The sequence below is a fragment of the Apodemus sylvaticus genome, chromosome 6 (assembly GCF_947179515.1).
Source record: "Apodemus sylvaticus chromosome 6, mApoSyl1.1, whole genome shotgun sequence".
Lineage (NCBI taxonomy): Eukaryota > Metazoa > Chordata > Mammalia > Rodentia > Muridae > Apodemus > Apodemus sylvaticus.
This window is the reverse complement of record NC_067477.1, coordinates 20,670,123-20,692,782: the sequence shown is the minus strand read 5'-3', so window position 1 is coordinate 20,692,782 and position 22,660 is coordinate 20,670,123. Positions and strand designations below refer to the sequence as shown.

The 22,660-nt window shown below is 42.5% G+C and overlaps 2 protein-coding genes across 6 annotated transcripts in view; one reads left to right on the top strand and one right to left on the bottom strand.

Moving 5' to 3' along the window:
• Nucleotides 1-1,038: 1,038 nt before the first annotated feature.
• Ndufb1 (NADH:ubiquinone oxidoreductase subunit B1) lies at nt 1,039-8,743 on the bottom strand. Of its 4 annotated transcripts, none has more exons than XM_052185223.1 (4): nt 8,540-8,743; nt 3,246-3,300; nt 2,544-2,685; nt 1,039-1,144 (listed from the first exon to the last, which is right to left on the bottom strand). In XM_052185223.1, exons 3-4 carry the CDS (start codon nt 2,678-2,680, stop codon nt 1,108-1,110), a joined length of 174 nt encoding a protein of 57 aa, XP_052041183.1. In that variant the 5' UTR covers nt 2,681-2,685; nt 3,246-3,300; nt 8,540-8,743; the 3' UTR covers nt 1,039-1,107. The 4 variants fall into 4 exon arrangements, with proteins under 4 accessions (XP_052041183.1, XP_052041182.1, XP_052041180.1 ...); XM_052185222.1 differs by having other exon boundaries at nt 2,544-2,688; nt 8,540-8,742; XM_052185220.1 differs by lacking the exon at nt 3,246-3,300 and having other exon boundaries at nt 8,540-8,738.
• Nucleotides 8,744-8,843: 100 nt separating this feature from the next.
• The window catches only part of Cpsf2 (cleavage and polyadenylation specific factor 2), a 29,319-nt gene continuing 15,502 nt past the window's right edge, over nt 8,844-22,660 (top strand). The window contains exons 1-8 of one of the 2 annotated variants that reach the window (XM_052185218.1): nt 8,844-9,016; nt 14,179-14,350; nt 16,336-16,495; nt 16,573-16,678; nt 18,174-18,303; nt 20,275-20,390; nt 21,492-21,679; nt 22,370-22,660. In XM_052185218.1, the coding sequence (XP_052041178.1) occupies nt 14,202-14,350; nt 16,336-16,495; nt 16,573-16,678; nt 18,174-18,303; nt 20,275-20,390; nt 21,492-21,679; nt 22,370-22,660 (1,140 nt within the window). In that variant the 5' untranslated portion in view covers nt 8,844-9,016; nt 14,179-14,201. Of the gene's footprint in view, nt 9,017-14,168; nt 14,351-16,335; nt 16,496-16,572; nt 16,679-18,173; nt 18,304-20,274; nt 20,391-21,491; nt 21,680-22,369 lie in introns of both variants that reach the window. The other variant, XM_052185217.1, reaches the window with a different exon arrangement.

The window sequence follows — 22,660 nt, the reverse complement described above, 5'->3', positions numbered from 1 at the left end:
CTTCTATACATGGTAATCTAAGAAGTTTCTGTTCTTTTACTGCTTCACAATGGAGATATGTATACAATGATGTACTCAATTTTTTATTTAAAGATTTATTTATGTATATGAGTATACTATAGATGTACAGGTAGTTGTGAGCCATCATGTGATTGCTGGGAATTGAACTTATGACCTCTGCTCGCTCCTGCCCAGCTTGCTCCAGCCTGAAGAGTTATTTATTATATGTAAATACACTGTAGCTGTCTTCAGACACCCCAGACAAGGACATCAGATCTCCTTATGGATGGTTGTGAGCCACCATGTGGTTGCTGGGATTTGAAATCAGGACCTTCAGAAGAGCAGTCAGTGCTCTTAACTGCTGAGCCATCTCCCCAGCCCCACATTTTTGATTTTTTGAGACAGGGTCTCGATATTCTCGGCTGGCCTAAACTCACTGTAAATCAGGCTGCTGCTGCATTTGCAACCAACTCTCTACGTCTTCCTCCAATGTTCAGGTTACAGGCTTGACTGCCTTGCCTGGCCTCAGTAGTCTTTTTTTTGTTTTGTTTTGTTTTTTTGTTTTTTTGTTTTTTCAAGACAGGGTTTCTCTGTGCTGTCCTCTCTGTCCTGGAACTCACTCTGTAAACCAGGCTGGCCTGGAACTCAGAAATCCGCCTGCCTCTGCCTCCCAAGTGCTGGGGATTAAAGGCATGTGCCACCACCGCCCATCTCAGTAGTCACTTTTTAAGTCAACTGTGCCTAAATATCAAAAGTCAACAGAACATAAAAAGGATTTAAATGGTTACCTCAGTAAAAGGTATATGGGGGGCTGGAGAGGTGTCTCAGTGGTTAAGAGGACCAGCTGCTTTTTCAGAGGTCCTGAGTCAATTCCCAGCAACTACATGGTGGCTCACAAACATCTGTAATGGGATCTGATTCCCTTTTCTGGCATGTCTGAAGATAGCTGCAAGTGTGTTCATATACATGAAATAAATAAAATAAATCTTTAAAAATAAGTAAAAGATATAAAAAGAATGACACTTTAAATTCTTCCAATTAAATAATAAATGTTTTTATTTCTCTAATAACTTTTAAAATGTGAACATTCTGTGATTTATCTAGGTTTTACTTCCAAGTAACTTCTTCATTGGGTCTCAGTTCCCTGTGTGAAAAGAAATAAGGAAAAACAGTAAATAAGCTTTAAAAAGATATTACAATTGTATTTTATGTGTACGTGTGTGCCTTCCAGCATAGTCAGGCATCGTGTGTGCAGGTGCTCCAGCAAGGCAGAGAGGGCACTGGGTCTCCAGGACCTGGACGTACGGCAATTGTGAGCCATATGCGGGTGCTGGGAACCAAACCCAGGACCTCGGAGAGAGCAGCAAACGCTTTTAATCACTAAGCCACCTCTAAGCCCCCAAGTCAAAAAAAATTATTAAAGGGCATGAAGTTTATAGTCTATCAAACTGACTAAGTCTTACATTAGATTCATCATATCCATTCACTCATTCTACCCTCAAACTTTTACTCTGTCTTTCCCAGTGTAAAGAACTGTAATTTCTTGGTTTACATGACAGCTTTGTTCTTCTGCCTGCACTTAATGGTTTCCAGATCCTTTACAGCTTCTTTCATCATACTGGACGTGTGAACTACACTCCTGCGTAGTGGCACTGGATGCTCCTCCGTCCTGAGTGTGGATAGCTATACCCACTGGCAGATGGCTATAGTCCCCGCTCTTGTTAGCCATGTTAGGCTCAGGCAGGCTGGTGGGCATTACCACTCAGTCACCATATGTGAGGCATACTGTTTCTTTCAGCTTTTTCAAATCAGTATACAGTAACATATATGAAAGCATGTAAGATAGATTTGGGGCAGCTGGCTTGAATTTTGATTCTACACTAAAATACACTCTAAGTTTTAAAACATCTGACTTTCTAGAAGGGAGCATGGCAAGGGGAGGCCTCAAGGAAAAGGGCAGCAATAATAAAATAAAAGGGTAATTTTAAAAAAGACAAAATATTGCATGTTTTCTGTTATATGCAAAATCCAGATTTAAATGCATGCGACATGAAACAGAAGAGACTCTATTTGGAGAGGAAGGGAGCCAGTGACGGAATAAAAAGTACAAATACATGCGTGCATGAAGATGCCACCCTGAGGGTGCTGGGAACGGCTGGGCAGCTGAGAGCTCAGGGCATCCACACTGGGGAGGCTCCGCAGCCACTTCCAGCTCCAGCTCCAGGGGGCCAGATCCCCTCTGGCACCCCACAGGGCACCCCCACACAACATGTGACACACACATAACAGGGTTTTTTTTTTTAAGTCAGTTTATATATTAGGTGAAAAAAATTAATAAAAGAAAAAAATGGAACTTTCAAAGATCTGAAACGGCTAGATCATAAACTAAAAACTGTTCGCACTCAGAGGTAATCGTACTTTCATCCAATGATTAAACAACAAGCCTGAAGTATCATTTGACTGTTAAACATTTAGAGTAGGAAAAAAAAACCACTTCTCTGTTTGGAACAAGAGACAACTCCCCAAAGCTGCCATGACCTAACCTTTGAAACAGCATGCTCTTATTCCGGAAGGCAGTTAGCTTTTCATCGTCCTTTCTGTCTAGGTAACATCCAAAGAGGAATCCCACGGGGACGAGTATGTGAACCCAGTGCTCACGCACAAGCTGAAACAAGGCCATCCTGACTGCTAAAACAGAAAACAAACATTAAATACAGGTGTAAGACAGCTTTGAAACTGATTCTAAAATAGGAAGATAGCTGTGGACATGAGGCTTGTTAAAAGCACACCCTCTTTAGGTTTTCTTGGCATCAGAAAATAATTAAAACCTAACTAAAAACTGGGCAGTGGTGGCGCACACCTTTAATCCCAGTACTTGGGAGGCAGAGGCAGGCGGATCTCTATGTTTGAGGCCAGCCTGGTCTACAGAGTGAATTCCAGGACAGCTGGAGCTACACAGAGAAACACTATGTCAAAAAAACAAAACAAACAAAATTTCATTGAAGATTAGATGATAATGGTTACTATAAGATTCACTGTACTGGGGCAGGGTGATGGCTTTTTGGATGAAGGCGCTTATTGCCAATTCTGACTGAGTTTGCCTTCCAGAACCCACACACATAATTGAGGGAAAGAACCACTCCCACAGGTTGTTCTCTGACCTCATATTTGCATGCACATGCACACACACAAACATAATAAAAAATTATACCACATTATACTATTAATGAAAATTTATTTCTTACTTTACCAATGACTTGATATGCTGTAGAACCAAGAAATAGAAAATTTTAAATTTACCTAAAAAAAAAAAAAAACAGTATTTGTACTTTGTATTGTTTCAAAACTTTCATATGTATAAGCTATTTGCAGATGTTCTCATGCAATGCAAATTTAATATTAGTAGTGGACTTTTTTTGTTGTTGTTGTTTTTGCTTTTTTTAGATTTGGTTTTTTTTTTTTTTCCAAGACAGGGTGTCTCTGTATAGCCCTGGCTGTCCTGGAACTCACTCTTGTAGACCAGGCTGGCCTCAAACTCAGAGATCCCCCTGCCTCTGCCTCCCAGAGTGTTGGGATTGTAGGCATGCGCCACCACCGCCTGGCGGACTTTTTTGAGTAAAGATAAATTTATTGAAAATTGTTTTCTGAGCCGGGTGGTGGTGGTGCACGCCTGTAATCCCAGCACTCTGGGAGGCAGAGGCAGGGGGATCTCTGAGTTCAAGGCCAGCCTGGTCTACAGAGTTCCAGGACAGCCAGGGCTACACAGGGAAACCCTGTCTCGAAAAAACCAAAAAAAAAAAAAAAAAAAAAAAAAAAAAAAAAAAAAAGAAAAAGAAATTAAAAGAAAAAGAAGAGAGAATTTAGATGGGTACTAGTTATCGTATTTCTATATAGAATGCGGAGTAACTTTTATTATCCTCATTTTATATGGATACAAACTTGGGGCTGAAGAGATGGCTTGTTCTTTCAAGGGATGCAGGGTCTGCTCCCAGTACCTACACACAGCTCACAGCCATCTGTAACTTCAGGTCCAGAGGACCCACGACTTCTCACTTCCAAGGCTCATATATGGTGTACACACACACATCCATGCAGACATATAAAATACATTTAAAAAGCAATAGCTATTGATCCGCAAGTTGCTGTTCAAATCCAAGTCTTTCCAAACAATGCCTCCTGTATCATAGCACACTTCCCCTCCTTTTGAGGTGATATGTCTGGCTATTTAAGTGCTTTTATCTTTTAACACTTTCCAAAAGGCAAATAAAGAACAGAACTGACAAGGAAGTAAAAAAATAGCAAATGTGTACTGAATTCAATAAAAACATCACCAATTTTCTGTTAAGATTTGTATACACAGATGAGAAACAAATAGATGTGAACGAATATATCACATACAATGGTTGTGAGGATGTGTCCGCCCTAGGAGAAGCAACACATTACTGCCAGCAAGGGTGCTTAGCTTAATCTGCGCTCATAGATTACATTCTTGCTTTACCTGAAGTGATCTATATACTAATACAGTTCTAACTATTTCTCAGATTTTTAAGAATCTAGTTCCTAAAGTCACAGTGCTAGACTATAACCATTAGGTTAAAAGTTGCAGTTACTATAAAGTTCACAATATGTAATATTCCACATAGCAAATTCCAGCTTGAACATCACTGACCTCTAAAATTATTACGTAGCACATGATGAGATAAATACATACTTACAACTTAGCCCTGTTAGTTATATTGCAGTCTGTTGCCTAGTTACAGCTGGAATTCTCAACCTTAACTACACATCAGCACCACTTGGGGAGTCCTTTTTAAACCAACTCCAAGATGAGGCTGGAGTAACAGAGCCATTGCTACTAGAATGCTGAGAGAACTGCTCTGGCTCTATTCAGCAAGGAGGCTATGGAGCTCTCGCCACACACCGGCTCTTACAGACACACAACTCACCCACTGACCTGACTACAAATGCTTCTTGGACATTTAAATGTAAGTAAAGCCAACCCTCCTTTCCTATAAGACAGTCTATTAAGTAGGGTCACTTATATTTAAAGTATTTCTTGAAACGTTAACCAAGAGCTCACCAAGTGAACTGACTACCTTTATAAACTTGAGCCAGTTAACTATGGAGATGAGAAAACCCATTGTGAAATTACTTTTTTTTTTAAATCTTTTCCCCCACTTCCCTTTCTCTCTCTTGCTCCGGGCCCACTTGCTCCAGCCCGTTCATTCCAGCCCGTAAGTTCTTTATTGTTTGTTTCTCATTACAGATGGTTGTGAGTCACCATCTGGTTGCTGGGACTTGAACTCATGACCACCTACAGTGGCCACCTACATTTTCTGTCCTTATTGCAAACTGAAGAGCCAGAAAGATGACTCAGCAAGTAAGGGTCCTGGCCATCAAACCTAAGGACCCAAGCTTAATTTCTAGGACTCACATGATGGAAGGAGAGCTGACACTGGAGAATTGTCTGCTAATCTCTGCACCAGCAAGTGTGCTGTGGCATGAAAATGTATACAACAAACACAGATGTTTAAAAAAAAAAAAAAGCCCTTAGCATCATTGCTTTTACAGTTAAGATGGCACTTTCGCATTAACAAGTACCTGCTGGTTCCCAGCTACCTGTAGGCTACTCCATTACTGTTGGCATTCTACAAGATGGGTTTGGTCTGGCTCTACTTAGAAGAGAAGTGGGCTGAAGAGATAGCTCTGTAGTTAAGAGCACTGACTGCTCTCCCGAAGGTCCTGAGTTCAATTCCCAGCAACCACATGGTGGCCCACAACCATCTGTAATGAGATCTGATGCTGTCTTCTGGTGTGTCTGAAGACAGCGACAGTGTACTCACATTAAATAAATATATCTTAAAAAAAAAAAAAGAAGTAAGCCTTATTGGCTTCTTGCCCCCTATGGGCTTCTACAGACTAGAGGCACAATGAGAATGGTACTAAGAAACAGAGTCCTCACAGAATCCATGGTTGGCCTCAGCCATCATGAAGGAATATCTATAAGAGAAAATGGCAAATCTTCGTCCTATAGAGGATCTCATATTACAGTATATACTCAACTGGCCTGGGGAGCAATGCAGTGAACATTATCTACAGAGCAGCCTTTCTGCAAGAACAGGGAGGGCAAAAAGGGACATCTGTGAGTCAGAATGATTTTCCATAAAATGGGTTAGAGGGGAAGTAGAGTGAGGATCTTGGCCATGGGCCTGACTCCATAGAGCTTCATCTAGTACAGGTACAAGTGGTGAGGACCAGGACAAGCTTTGCTTCAGGTTTTGGGTAAGTGAAGAATGTTACCAAGAGGACAGGGACAATTAACTGCTTTAAACAATATATTCCTGGCTGGAGCTTATGAGAGCACACACTAATAGTCTCTTTAGCGCTTCAGATTTATTTTTATTATTATTAACTTTTTGTACGCGTGTGCACGCCTGTGCATATGAGTACAGGTACCTAAGATGGCCAAAGGCATCAGAGCCCTTAGGAGCTGGTGTTGTGAGCTGTGAGTCGAGAGCTGGGAGCCAAACTCAGGTCCTCTGGAAAAGCAGCAAGCACTGTGAACAGCTGAGCCCAGCCAGCTCTCTTCTAGCTCCAGGTGTCTTTTTGTATGTGGGGCCATAAGAATTTTGTTTTTAATTTCAGAATTTGGAGCAGCTATAGCATTTTTGCTTGGTTTTTTTTTTTTTTTTCTTTTCTTTCTGTTTTTTGGATTTTTTTTTTTTTTTTTTTTTTCTGAGACAGGGTTTCTCTGTGTAGCCCTGGCTGTCCTGGAACTCACTCTGTAGACCAGGCTGACCTCGAACTCAGAAATCTGCCTGCCTCTGCCTCCCAGAGTGCTAGGATTACAGGCCTGAGCCACCACTGCCTGGCTCCTTGCTTTGTTTTTCAAGAGTGTTTCTTTGTAGTCCTGGCTGTCCTGGAGGTCACAGGAATCTGTTTGCCTCTGTCTCCCCTGTGCACCACTGCCTGGTGCTATAGTATTGGAGAAAAACAAAAAACAAAAAAACTGGGAGGCTAGACAGTGGTGGTGCACTAAGGAGGCAGAAGCAGGAGGATCTCTGTGAGTTCAAGGCCAGTCTGGGCTACACAGAGAAACTGTGTCTGGAAAGAGAGACAGAAATAGACAGACAGACAGACAGAAGGGGGTGAGAGGGAGGAAGCACTTGGCTTTGAAAAGCACGAACTGTATTACAGAGGCACACACTCTGCCTTGGTCAGTAACTTTTTAATATTAAAGTGATCCAATTATTTTTGGCAAGCTTTTAACAAGAACTGAATTGTTTCTGTTTGTTTTGTTTTTGTTTTTTGAGATAGTCTTACTGTGAAGCTCTGGCAGGCTTCAAACTTACTATCCCTCTGCCTCATCCTCACATGTAGTTGGAATTACAGATGTGGGCCACATGGAAGGGGCGTTTCTGTGTCATCACTAATTCAGAGACTCCTCACCACAGGCGGCAGATCTGTTAAGTAAGGATGTCTCAAGACTGGGGGGCATTTCTTTTTCAGATGAATAATCCAAATTTAGTTATGATAAAGTAAGTTGCTTTAAATTATAGGGTAAGGAGTCAGGATTAGCGTAGTACCCAGACAATCTGTATCCTGATACGGCTTAAGCTCTCATGTTCTACTGTCTCTCCTGTGTACAGAGGTAAAAAGTTAAATAACTCCTCCTCTTCTTTCCAAGAAGCATGAATACACACACACACACACATACACACACGTGTATATACACACACACACACATATATATATATGTGTGTGTGTGTGTGTGTATATATATACACACACACACACACACACACATATGAATGAGTGATCTAGAATTCTCAGTGTACACCAGTCTCGAACTCACAGAGATGCCTCTGCCTCCTGGGCACAGGGATTAAAGGTATGCACTACCACACCCAGCTTTTGCTTTAAAAAAAAAAATCAACAAACCCCACGTATTTCCTAATATTTTTCTCTAACACAATTTTCTTTCCCTTTTCAAGAAGAAAACAGAAACTGCGGTGAGTCTATTTCGTGAGTCACTCTGGATTCACGCTGGAAACAGGTAGACTTTTTAAGAGATAATACCTTGTGTCGGACTGGACCCCACCGCAGTTCTTTATAATTATCACCAAGTGTCACCTAAGCCATGGAAATCATAAGGGAATGAATGCATGGAGCAAAACCAAAACCGTTGAGCTCACGACACACAACACGCTGGAAACCATGTCTTTAAAGGGCAAATGGGTAAGTGCGGGTTCCAGGTTTAGGGGAGTTGGACGAGGGGACAGATTTCTGGACAGGAGCTGCATTCCCTGCGGTGGGCTCCGGGGTCGATCGCCCCTTCCTCGGCCCTCGAGAGCGAGCCCACCGGGTCGTCCCCACGGCGCTTTGCCTAAGCCAGCATCAGAGCACTCTTTGTAAAAGCAGTGGAGCGGGCAGCGCGCTGTGGTCACCCCAAGGCGACCCTGCTTTCCCCGCCATGCGAGCGTCCCCCGAACCCTCCCGCCCGCACCACACCGGGTGGCGCCGGGGTCCCCAGACCCACCTTCAGCCGGGTGCCAAGCGCGACCAAGGACAGCCGCAGGGAGCTAGGCCACTGGCGCCGGCGGAAGCCGTGACCCCAGGAGCTGCCACTCGCCGCGCCAGCCCTGAGGAGAGGGGTGGAGACGGCAAACCGTCACGCTCTCTCCCTTCTCACGAGCGAGCCCTCCAGAGCTTGAGCTCGAAATAATCGTGACGCGTTCCGAATAAAACCTGGATGACAAGATAACAAGGTTTGCGAGCTTTTGCGCCGTCATCTTCCCCGACCCGGTTCCTCGCCACCCCTGCAGATGGTGTCGCCCGGGTCGTCCCCGCCTCAGCCGCTCGCCTCAGGCCCAAGATGGCGGCCACCACACAGGGGCTCCTGCCGGCTGCTCTCCGCCGCTGAGCGCGCGCCTGCTCTGCTCGCTCTCAGACCCGCGTTCCGCTAGGGGTTGGGAAGGGCGGCGGCGGCCGGTGCCGGGGGAGACTGGCCTGGCAGGTGAGGACCGGAGATAGAGAGCAGCCTTCGGGTTGGGAGGAGGCCCTCGAGGGCATGGGTTCCCGCGTCGGCCCGGTGTCGCCCGGACGCGCTCCCGCGGTTTCGGTTGGGACCGGCTCCGTGGTTCCCGGAACAAGCGTTCCGCAAGGGGAAGAGAAGCGACTTTTCCCCGGGCTGAAACCTCGGGGTGTTGGGGGCGCTCCTCTGGTTCCTCCTTTACTCCTTGCCCTCCCTCCTGTCTGTTTCCTCTGTCCTTTCACCTCTGGAGCTAAAAGTTAGTCCGAGTCCGGCTTGGGCTTCTCCGCTCCCCAAGCCTGCCCACCCGTGCCTTTCCCACCTCGGGTTCAGAGACCACGAGGCCAGCAGGTGCCCTCCTGGCTCCTTAACTCCAAAGACCCTTGAGCAGCTTATGCCACGCCTTGTTATAATTAACGTCGCTCTCTGCGCTTCCGCGGTCACTGTGTTTCCCAAGACCCCATTCCTATTTTCCTTGCTTACACACTTTTCCGGAAAAATCGGAAATCAGGCCATGTCCAGCCCCCAGTACTCTGGCCCCTGTGACGGAGAAAACTTAAGCATCATCTATACCTACGCTCTAACCTTTAATTTTACAACTCCTTTGCTTGTTTCAAAGCCTTTTTTTGAATGATTGAAGAGAGACTTCTCCCACTCTGTAAGCCTCAAGACTAGTCCAGATCCCTCTTTGCTCGTTTCTCATTGGTTGGCCTCAACGTGCAGGATCATTCTTGAGAAAGCAAATATCTGATCTACAGTCGGGATGAAGCAGAGGTAGTCAGAAATCACTGTCCCGGGGGAATCTCCGATACGGTGCGTTCATTGCTTTCAGCACACTTATATTGCTGTGAGCACTGCGCTTGTTTTGGGAGGTGCAAAGGTGATCGCTTTTGGACCTCCATCATCGGTTCGCAAACGCTCCTTCTGCCTCCTTTGTGCTATGTAATCAAGCTTTCTTTACCTGGGGACAACGAAAAGGTTGCACCTGAGCAGGATCAAGAGAAATTTGCTAAGCCTGGAAGAACAAAGTTATTCCTGGGTGCAAAACAGGGATTAAAAACTTGAGAAGGCTGGGCAACACAAACACTGGAAGAGTGGTTGGTGAAGACTGAAGGTGCAAATTAGCTCAGCTTGTGAGTGGCCGGGGAGCTCCGCTCTTATTCAGTTAGCAGGCAGCTAGTGCACACTCAGCAGGGAGTGGGCATGAGATGTTCATTTCTTAGGATGGTCTGGCATATTAAGGGTATGCAGGACCAACCTGAGACAAGAAAACTAGATGACACACCTCCATTGAGGCAGGAGAAGAAAGACCTGGAGCAAGGAGGTAAACACCACCTACATGGGATTTCCACTGTGACCGCCTGGTGGCTGGAAGTGGGTGGGTGGTTTTTAGTCTGGAAAACTTGATGGTTGGTGGTGCCATTGAAATCAGTCTGGGACGTGGACATAAAAACAGGGTGGTACTAACTTTGCTCTTAAGCAGTGGCAATACACACACACACACACACACACTCCCTAGCCCAGAGAACTGATTTTGGAGTCTAGACCTCTGCTATTACAGTGGCCACTAGCCACATGCAGCACTGAGCGCTTGAAACAAGGTAGGCTTGAACAGGGACATACAGGCCGAACATAGTGCAAAAACAATGTAAACTGACTCATTAAACAATGACCTGTTGAGACGATGATTTGATACTGTTAAGACGCCAGGCCTCCTTGCCTCTTTTGGCTTTAAATGTGGCTACGAAAATTTTTTAAATTATACCTGTGGCTCACATTAGTCTAGACTAATAATGGCAGAAGGATGAGTTAGGCAAAATTTGAGCTGGACCTTGAGAGAATAGTAAGGTGACGTCAGGCAGCTTCTGGTTACCCCTCATCTTACCCGGTAAAAACCGGTGGTTTTCATTTTTTCCCTCTTAGGGCAGCAGATACTTTTAGTTTTAAACTATCATTTCACCATAGCATGTTCGGTGTGTGTGTGTATGTGTGTGTGTGTGTGTGTGTGTGTAGGCACACATCTAGCACAGTGTACAAATGAAGGTCAGGGACAGCTTGGTGGAGTGAGTGCTCTCCTTCCACCAAGTGGGTGCAAGGGATTGAGCTTGGGTTTAAGTTAACTCTTCAAAGACTTTTGAGCAACGGGTAGTGTGTGTGGGGACGTTTTAGATTACTCTGGCAATAGTGTTTCCATCGAGATCAATGAGGGCAGGGGAAGCTGTCAGGAAGGAAATGGAGAAACCCAAGTGTGAGGTGATGAGGCCTACCATTCAGGTTCGGCCCTGAGAACAAAAGGGGATGATAGATAGTATCCGTGCAGGCTGCTCCTGCAAGAAGCAATCCAGAACTGATAGGAGATGAAAATAAAGGGAAAACCTTCAACCTTACTTAGCCGATAATTGATAAGGAGTTAAAAAAAATACAGTTGAGACAAAAGAATTGAGTCTTAGAATCTGTGAGGTGGAGGTGTTTGAGTGTAACTAAGCAGTTTCCCTTTCTGTGTCTGCATTCTGTTGGTGTCCAGACACACATCCTCCCGCTTTCCGGCAGTGCAGAGTCGCCTGTGTCATGCCTTCTTCCTACTTAAGGAGTTTTTAAGCGCTTCTGCATTGCTTCTAGAGCTAGGCCCAGCCGTCCAGGGCCCTTTGGGGCCCGTGCTGCTCACTGTCAGTCTTGTCTGTCCTTCCATGGACACATGCCAAGCTCAGGTTTTCACTGAGACCCTCTAGCTTTGCGGTGTTTATCTTAGCCGACGTTATTCCAGTCTTTTTAATGTCTTCTCTTTTTCTGCCCTGACTGTATAAGTCCTTAATGAGTAATCTTAGATCCTTTAAGCAGTTGAGAATTTTTAAAATTCACTCATTGAATGGTATATATAAGCAGGTTATAACCAATTTGGCCCATAATTACTTATTTACGTTTTGTCTCTTTTGTAAATTTAACTCCTTACAATTTGGGTGTGTCTCTTATTTTTTAGATTTATTTTATGTGTATGAGTTTTTGCTTGTATGTATCGTGTGTAACATATACATGCCTGGTGCCTGTGGAGTCTGGGGCTTTGGATCCCCAGGAACTAAAGTTGTGGACCACTCTGTAGAGGTGGGGCGTGAACCCAGGTCCTCTCTCCAGCCCCAGTGTTTCTTTTTTTTTCTTTGAATGAAACATACAGAGCCGGGCATGCTTGTGCCTGCCTGGAATCCTAGCATTTTAGAGACTGAGGCAGAGGGTAAACAATCTGAGCCATTTGTGCGATCCTGTGAACCCACAGGACTTCAGAGTGAAAACTGGTCTAAAACAGCATGCACTTCTGCTGCCGCTCATGATGCCTCAGAGAAAGACAGGAACTGACTATAACTAGAAGTGCATTGCTGTGTTTGTGTAGCTATTTGATTGGGATCTTACACCTCTTCTTCCCTTCCAGTCCTTATTCCACCCTAATCCCTTCCAGCCTCACCCCCAACGCTAGGTAGGAGAGAAAGAAGGTTACAGGGGAAAGGGCGTATATACCTCTTAAGACTATTTCCTGCTTATTAGGAACCTTGGGTTCCTTGGCACAAATCAATCGTGGTCAGGCTATCTCCAACTTCTCTCTTTGCTCAGGACTACTTGAACTGCAACAACAGGAACCAGCAGGAGCCACCACAGGCCCTCTAGGGGCTCTCCCGGTTATACCCTGCCCAGAGTCCCCAGAAAGTAATCTATCTGCAGCTGGCAAAAGATCACACCCCTGCTAGTACACTCAGAAATGACAGTCACCTGCCAGGACGCAGCCTCTCATCCCTTACCCGGGATTAAAACAAAAACATATTCGCATGACATAACTGGTTTTTGTTTTTAAGAAACCAAAATTCTCACTATGGAAGTAAATTACATTCACAGGAGTTTTAGAAAAAGATTTATAAATTTGTGTTTTATCATATCTTCAGATGAGATATTAGTAAGTAATGAGTCTGGTGAAGATACAGATTTACCTTGGGGACCTAAACGATACTTTTCATCTGTTAAAGTCTGGGTCTTTCTGTAGAAGTTAATGTGAACTCATTCAGTTCTTTGCAAGCACTTTGAATTTGATTTCATCCTTAAAGTGAGTGCCAAAGTGGACTGACTCAGTTGAGCATTTAGTTTAGTGCTGACACACTTGGTTAACATACATGGGATCCCAAATTTGTATTAAAAAAAAATAGAAGACATTTTTGGGGAATATTGCCTAGATCCTCTTCAAAATTATATTTATGCACATTGTTATAGAGTAGAGAAATTTGCCTGGCATCTCAAAAAAGTAATCAACAAAAGGGAGTTGGATCAGTTAAATGTAGACCCTGCATTATCTGCTGAGCCTTCTTACTTTCTGTTTCCGAAAGCTTCTTCCCACAAGTTTACTATTGGAAAATGTATAGTAAGTATCCCCACATACATCTTTTCATTAGGAGTATGCTGAATGCCTACTTTGTGTCAGTTTTTGTTCAGTTTTGTGTCAGAATTGCAGACATAAGATACTGTCAAAATTAACAAATATTAAGATAGTTTTCAGTCACAGTGTAGCACAAGTGTTAACATTAAGCTTCCTGAAAACCATGTTTCTATGAATGTATACATTTTGCATGTGTGTTAAGGACTGCTGGAGAAAGGAAGATCTGTGGTTTCTAATCAGATTTTCTGGAAAGTGTATGCATAACCTCTTGTATAGAGGAAAAAATATGCCAGATTGGCCATGGAGAGTAATTTTTTTTTTTTTTTTTTGGTTTTGGTTTTTCGAGATAGGGTCTCTGTGTGTGGCCCTGGCTGTCCTAGAACTCACTCTGTAGACCAGCACTTTGTAGACCAGGCTGGTCTCAAACTCAGAAATCCGCCTGCCTCTGCCTCCCAAGTGCTGGGATTACAGGTGTGGACCACCACACCCCGTCTGGAGAGTGAGTTCTTAATTCACTAGTACTGAGAAACATGGGTAGTTTCTGCTTTAGATAATCTCCACATTATATGGGCCCCGCCACCATCTGTAAGTGTGTATTACTACTAATGCATGGACTGGAGTCCCCAGGTGAGGACAAGTAAGGATGAAATCAAATTCAAATTATCAAAATCAAATTATGTGGACTGTGCTTTTATGTTTAATTATATATATTTTTTTATTTGTAAGCACCTTTTAGATACCCATTACTGGACCAGAAAGATGACATCTATCATCAAATTAACTACCCTCTCTGGGGTCCAAGAGGAGTCTGCTCTTTGCTATCTTCTCCAGGTTGATGAGTTTAGATTTTTGTTGGACTGTGGCTGGGATGAACACTTCTCCGTGGACATTATTGATTCCCTGAGGAAGTAAGTTACAATTCAGACTTCTAGGGTTTTATTAAATCAGCTTTTAAAACTCCTCAGCTGGGCGGTGGTGGTGTAAGCCTTTAATCCCAGCACTAGGAAAGCAGAGTCAGGTAGATCTCTGTGAGTTCAAGGCCTGCCTGGTAAACAGAGCAAGTTCCGGGCATCCAGGGCTACATAGAGAAACTGTATTCTAGAAAACAACAACAACAAAAAACAGATTCTCAAGGGTTTTGTTTGTTTGTTTGGTTGGTTTTTTGGGTGTTTTTTGGTTTTTTTGTTTGGTTGGTTGTTTTTTGGGTTTTTGTTTTTAGTTTTTTTGTTTTGTTTTTTTTTGGGGGGGGGGTTTCAAGACAGGGTTTCTCTGTATAGCCCTGGCTGTCCTGGAACTCATTCTGTAGACCAGGCTGGCCTTGAACTCAGAAATCCGTCTGCCTCTGCCTCCCAAGTGCTGGGATTAAAGGCGTGCGCCACCACTGACCAGCTGTTTTTTTGTTTTTGTTTTTTTAAATTTATTTACTAATAAGTACACTGCAGCTGTCTTCAGGCACACTAGAAGAGAACATCAGATCTCTTTACAGATGGTTATAAACTGGGATTTAAACTTAGGACCTCTGGAAGAGCAGTCAGTGCTCTTGACTGCTGAGCCGTCTCTCTAGCCTCGATCCTCAAGTGTTTTTTTTTCCTACCCTTTCATAACATCATTTGATGTTAAGACATTGCTATCATTTCTTTAATTTATTAAATTTTATTTATGACAAAAAACTAAATTGTGGCAATTGTAATTTACAAAGTTTAGATTAGATGATAAGTTAAGTTTTTGTAATACAGCAAAACCTTGTTGTTACTTTGGTAGTGGACCAGAGAAAGTATGCTCTTTAATTTTGGGAAAGAGCACGAGTCTGTCAAAACCTGAGGAGAGGGACACTTCCCTGAGAAAGCTCTGTCCTTGAATCACATCACCTCGCTTTTTGTGTCTCCATATTCAACATTGTGACTTGATTCTTTGAATGGTACCCACCTGATACAAATATGTCAGGAAAAAAAATCAGTTACATTTGCCACAATAGTACTATTAGTGAATGAAAAAGGAGAACTTGAAGCCAAAAAGGAAAAAAAAAGGGCTGGAGAGATGGCTCAGCGGTTAAGAGCAGTGACTGCTTTTCTGAAGGTCCTGACTTCAAATCTCAGTAGCCACATGGTGGCTCACAACCACCCGTAACAATATCTGACTCCCTCTTCTGAAGTGCCTGAAGACAGCTACAGTGTACTTATTAGTAAATACATTTATTTATTTATTACTTCCATGTAATAAATAAATTAATTTAAAAAATCTCTAAGGTATTTCCTTTATTCCTGTTGTCCCTAGGGATATATCCTTAGGAAGATACCCTTCCCTAGCTAATGATAGTTCTACAACTGGTATATCACTTTTTTTAAAGACTTTTTTAAAAGACTTGTTATATCTAAGTACACTGTGGCTGTCTCCAGACACACCAGAAGAGGGAATCAGATCTTTTTTATGGATGGTTGTGAGCCACCATGTGGTTGCTGGGATTTGAACTTAGGACTTTTGGAAGAACAGTCAGTGCTCTTAACCGCTGAGCCCTCTCTCTCTCCAGCCACTGGCATATCATTTTTATCACCAAGCTAGAAAGCTGAAGCAAAGTCAGTAACAACTATGTGAGCATTTAAATGTTGACCCTTTAACACTTAGTAGCATATGTGATAACCATTTAAAATCAACTTCCATGTGATGTCTGCATTTTCCTTCTTAAGAATTTTAAAGTGCACCTGATATTGTAAGAGTAGTAATTTCAATTGCGGTGGGGGGCTGGGGTTGGGGGCAGGGGTCATTATTGTGTTAGCTCTTGGGTTTCTTCTTCAAACTTAGCTTAGCCTTGAGTCCAGAATGGGTGAATCATGACGGCGGTTCTGCCCTTTCTTCTCAAAGAACTGACAGAGCTGCCCTCTGGCTGTGTTGACAGGCACGTTCACCAGATCGATGCAGTGCTCCTGTCTCACCCCGACCCGCTCCACCTCGGGGCCCTCCCGTTCGCCGTGGGGAAGCTGGGTCTGAACTGCGCCATCTATGCCACAATTCCTGTTTATAAAATGGGCCAGATGTTCATGTACGATCTTTATCAGGTAATTGAAACAATTCTAAGAGAGGCATTTGAGTTCCACTCTGATCGTTTTTAATCCTTGGCTTGTTTTTCTTTTAGTCTCGACACAATACAGAAGATTTTACCCTCTTTACATTGGATGATGTGGATGCAGCCTTTGATAAAATACAGCAGCTAAAATTCTCTCAGATTGTGAACCTGAAAGGTAACGTAGTAAACTCATGGACTAATGGAGTGGAAGCCTTCTTGTTTCTTTTTCTTGTCTTTGTGTTTAGCGTTTTAGTTTTTACAGTCCCGGGAGATCCGGCCCAGAGCCTCATTCCTGCTAGGCATGGAATCTTCCCTGTAGATGCGTAATGCCAAGCTTGGACTAACCGAGGTGACTTAGCCTTCTGAAAAGCACTGAAAGAAATTCATAATAAAAATTACAGGCAGTGCGGTATCGAAATAAAAATTAGCATTTTCTACCTAGGACGTACATTTGAATTTCAAGATATTTTAGACTAAATACTGACAAAATGTTGACAGCTTGGGGTTCTCATATCGGTGGGAAACAGTGCTTAAACTGTATAAAGTCACCAAAGCCAGTGTTCTGGATCCTCCTCAGAACTTACTCAGAGCCCTAAGTGTAATAACTAAAGTAAATTCAATATTTAGCAGAGCAGAAAACTTATTACTTAATAAGGATATTAAATTCCACATCTGCATCAGGGAAGCCTGCGACAGATTTTCTTAAACATGAAGTCTGGCGTTAAATACATGGCACAGTAGCGGGTGTGGTGGCTCATGCCTGTAATCCCAGTGCTTGGGAGGCTAAGAGAAGGATTGTGAGTTCAAGACTCATCTAGGATATATAGCAACATCCTGGGCTGTATGTAGTGAAACCCTATTTAAAAAAAAAAAAAAAGTGGGAGCTGGAGAAATGGCTCAGCAGTTAAGAGCACTGGCTGATCTTCCAGAGGACCTGGGTTCAATTCCCAGCACCCACATGGCAGCTGACAGCTGTCTGTAGCTTTGGTTCCAGATAGTCTGACATCCTCACACAGACATACATACAGTCAGAACAACAATGCACATAAAATAAAAATAAATCTAAAAAATGAAAAATTGAAAGAGTCAACCAAGAAAAGTGACATGGTACCGATTGCTGCTAATGATAACCCACCCACAGAATGACCCTGAGTGGTGTTGTCTGAGCAGTTTTACTTTGTTTAGCTTTTCTGTGGGTAAATTCTTTACCATAATGGGGTTTGAATTGTTATTCCATCAGTTTAGGTTAACAGCTATGGAACCAACTGAGCAATTATTTGTGCAATAATAAATATCAAAACTTAATTCTCAGGATGTAGTATAGGATGTGGTATTTGCCTGGTATGTATGAGACTCTGGGCTCAGTCCACGGCACTACAATTATAATGTACAGTTTGTGCTAAGTAATAGTACACTGGCTTTTAAGTCCCATTGCTGGCCTGTATTTATAAGCAGAGATAGGTGCCTCTGGGGGAACACATAATGAAATGAGAAAAGCGCTTATCTCCATTAAGGGAATAGAGTAGCTGCAGACAGGAGAGAAGGCTTTCTTTTCACTGTAAGCACTGAACTTTGTGCCACTGTTGAATGTGTTGCTGTTAACTTAGAAATACAACTGCCCTAGGCTTGTGAAAATAAATCTCAGAATTGTCATTATCTTGTTGATGTAGGCAAAGGACATGGTTTGTCTATCACACCCCTGCCAGCTGGTCATATGATAGGAGGAACAATATGGAAAATAGTCAAAGATGGAGAAGAAGAAATTGTTTATGCCGTTGACTTCAACCACAAGAGGGAGATGTAGGTATATCTAGACAAGTACTAAAGGTTATTGTCTACTTCACTGAAGGAAAACTCAGAAGCAACTTTTTGATTTTGTTTTTTAATCAAAACTCTACAGCAATTTAAGACCATCAAGTACTGAGTATTTTCATTGTAGGGCAACAAGTTCTTTATAAGACATAAGCCCTTTAACTTCTTTCTTTCTTTCTTTCTTTCTTTCTTTCTTTCTTTCTTTCTTTCTTTCTTTCTTTCTTTCTTCTTCTTCTTCTTTTTTTTTTTTTTTTTTTTTTTTTGATTTTTTGAGACAGGGTTTCTCTGTATAGCCCTGGCTATCCTGGAACTCACTCTGTAGACCAGGCTGGCCTCAAACTCAGAAATCCGCCTGCCTCTGCCTCCCAAGTGCTGGGATTAAATGTGTGCGCCACCACCGCCTAGCTAGCACTTTTTATATATCAACATCCATTCTGTAAAACAGGTGTCTCGCTGGAGGTGTTCAAAGCAGTGAATTTTTTGTACATTAAGTTATATATTTTATGATCTTGGCTTGTTTCTTAATAGGACTTTCAGACTACTTGTCTTTTTAAGGGCAGTAAAGGTGGTGCTTACCATCTAATTTAATGATACTTAATGAAAGTATCCCTTTAAAATTACCTTTACAATGGTGCATAATAGTTATAATTTTATATCATTCGCTTGATATCAGAAAAAATATTATAAATTGTGTGTCCGTGCCTTGTATGTGTGCTCCTGCAGGCTTCCTTTGTTACATCTGTGCCTTAAGTCCATGGGTGTTTTGTGTTAGAGTCCAGTCATCTCGCGCTCTTTACATTATGAAGCATTAAGGACTAAAGGACCCAGACTTGTAATTGTGGGTGAATGAGGAGGATGGAAAATGAAGTAAATGGTGACTGAAGTTGAATGAGTTAAAAAGCTGACAGTCAATCTAGTTAGTTTAGAACTAACTAGAAACAGAAGCTGTACTGTGGTGTCCGGTCTATGACTTGGAAGAAATTGTACTAACAAAGGTGAAGGCTCAAGTAACTTCCAAATGAAGTAATAAATTTGATTATATATAAATTTAAATTAAAATAGTAAAGTCATTAACCAGAGAAAATGCTGTAGCAATTAGCCAACGACTTATATTTGCATAAGATAAGCATTACTCAAGAAATCAAAACTACACTAATTACAAGATGGCCAAGTATTAGTCACAAAGCAGATGCTGAAATAATGTGTACTTATTACATGTTTGTATTATTTTAAAATACGGATAGCTTTGGTAGTCTTCTGGTTGAGCCTTTCTAGAAAAGGTTACGATACAATAATTGTATATTCTAGTGAATACATTTCAAGGAATATGTCCTAAAGAAATTTTAAAAAATACAGCCAGATGTGGTGGCACCCTCCACAACCCCCCTCCCCCTAGTACTTGAGAGCTGGAGACAGAAGGGTAGGATTTCAGAAATCATCTCTTTCAAAGATAAAGTGGTGAAAAAGTGCAGCAGATAAGAGTGAATGTCGGATGAATACACTATGGTGCAGATGTAACAGGGAGCTCTTACGTTTGTGAGACAGACGGGCGCCCTGCTACATGCCTGTAATCCTGGCATTTCGAGGCTGAGGGAGGAGGATCACACTAGGCTGCATATAGCCCAATTCTCTAAAAACAAGCTTCAGGCAGAAAATTTTTATAATTTCTTACAGTTAGATTTAGAGAAATATTAATGTCACAGAAAAGTCTAAACTATAGAATGGATAAATAGAAGTATACATGAGTTATCTATGTGCTAGATGCATATATGTATACAGAGAAAAACTTGTATTTTTAAAAAGATTATATCCAACATATCCTATCACCTATCTCGTAGAGGTGGTCCTTGTTAGTGTGAGGGAGGCCTTAAAAAAGCAGTTTGTTCTTTTTGTAATAGGTGAAGCTATTACTGTTCATTTGAAATGACAGATATTCTTTGTCTTTAAACTCTCTTATAGCCACCTGAATGGATGTTCCCTGGAAATGCTAAGCAGGCCCTCTCTACTTATCACAGATTCATTTAATGCTACTTATGTGCAGCCGAGAAGGAAGCAGAGAGATGAGCAGCTCCTGAGTACGTATGTCTGCCGCTCCGTCGGCGTGGCTGTTGTGTCGCAAAAGGCGGGCTAACTCTGATATTTTTCTAATTGCATTTTATACATTTTCTATGTGTATGTTCTTGTATGTGTGGGCACAAGCTTGCCACAGAGTGCATGCAGAGCTCAGAGGGCATCTTGTGGAAGTCGGTTCTCTCCTCCCGCTATCTGGGCCTCAGGGTCAAACTTGGGTCATCAGGCTTGGCAACAAGAGCCGTAACCCGTTAAACTGTTTTGCTGGCCCCATGACTCTTGTGTTGTTTCAAGGAAATGATGTGACCAGTTCAAGATGCTCTCTAAGGTTGGCCTCCTCTGCCACTCTGTCTAGACAGCTCCCCCAGGCATCCACTGGTCTCTGTCTGTATAACAGCTTCATATGTACAGATCAGAAGGGCAGTGAGCCAGAGAGAGACGGTGCACAAGGCCTGCTGCCTGGGTGCTGGGTGCTTTGTTCTGAGAGTTATCTTGTGTTTACAGAGGTGCCTCTGAGCCCTCACTTCTTGCTTCTGCTTTGACTCATTCTGCTGTGCTTTGTTATTTTTTATTGTTGTTATTGCAACAGGAGAGCTGGGCTCCACTTTTAAATGTATGTGCAAATACTCAACTACTTACTGATCTACTACTTTAAGAAACTCTTCAATCTGTGTGTGTGTGTGTGTCTGTGTGTGTGTGTGTGTGTGTGTGTGTGTGTGTGTGTGTGTCTGATGGGGGGGGGGGGGCTGCTTGCCAGGCAGGTGTATGTGTTTGTCAGCTAGAAGTTTACCTTTACCCAACACTTCAAGGTGATTTTGAGAACAAGAACATCTATTGCTAGAGATGCCTTTTTTTTCCTTGGGAAAAAAAACATGTTCTGTGTTTTATTCTACATTTATGCATACAAAACATGTGTCATGTTTTTTATTCCTAGGAAAATATATTCAACCCAGTGAAAAGTAATTGTGTTAATCTGAACAAATACCTTTATCTGTGTCCTAATGATCACTTAGGCAGTCTTTATAAAAGACAGCAGGAGAGAGTGTTGTGCTTAATTTTGTTGCGAAGCGCGTGCTTTGAAGGTCCTTCCTTCCATTCTTGTTTAGCCAACGTCCTGGAAACTCTCCGGGGCGATGGGAACGTGCTGATAGCCGTGGACACGGCAGGCCGGGTTCTGGAGCTTGCTCAGCTTCTCGACCAGATCTGGAGAACTAAAGACGCAGGCTTGGGCGTGTACTCGCTGGCTCTCCTGAATAACGTCAGCTACAACGTGGTGGAGTTCTCGAAGTCACAGGTTTGTTCTCATTTACCGTTGAGTAAAAAGGGTGAGCGCCCTGTCTTGATTGCCCTTCAGATTTTATTTAATAATAATAGTAGCTGAACATTGTCTACTTACTGTTCTGTGATCTTCACATACATTTTTCTTTTAAACACAAAGTCTATTTTTGTCTCCATTTTGCAGATTGAACAAGTTGCTTGTTTCCTTACTCTTTATTTTCTGATCTATAAAAATGGGGCTCAAAATAAAATATCATCTAGATAGATGAATTCAGCTAGAATTCATCATTTTTTTTAAAAGATTTATTCATTTTATTTATATGAGTAGACTGCAAGTGTCTTCAGACACACCAGAAGAGGGCATCAGATCCCATTACAGATGGTTATGAGCCACCATGTGGTTGCTGGGAATTGAACTCAGGACCTATGGAAGAGCAGTCAGTGCTCTTAACCACTGAGCCATCTCTCTAGCCCAAATTCATCATTCTTGAAATGAGTTCTTTCCCTCCAAGTGACAATCCCTGGGTTATAATATTCATATAGACCATCTTCATTTTCTTAAAAAGATTTAAGCTGACTTAAATGTAACTGCAAAAGTGGTTTTGTTGTTGTTGTAAGGATTAAAACAACAAACTGGGGGAAGATGATCTGATTGGGGAAAGAAACTGGTTTTTCTAATTATCGTCATTTTTCTCCCTTGTATTAGGTAGAATGGATGAGTGATAAATTGATGAGATGTTTTGAAGACAAAAGAAATAACCCATTTCAGTTCCGCCACCTCTCGCTGTGCCATGGCCTTTCTGACCTGGCTCGAGTTCCAAGCCCCAAGGTTGTGCTTGCCAGCCAGCCTGACCTGGAGTGTGGGTTCTCCAGGGACCTCTTTATCCAGTGGTGTCAGGACCCTAAGAACTCAATCATTCTAACTTATAGGACAACTCCTGGGACTTTAGCACGTTTCTTAATTGATAATCCTTCTGAGAAAGTTACAGAAATCGAG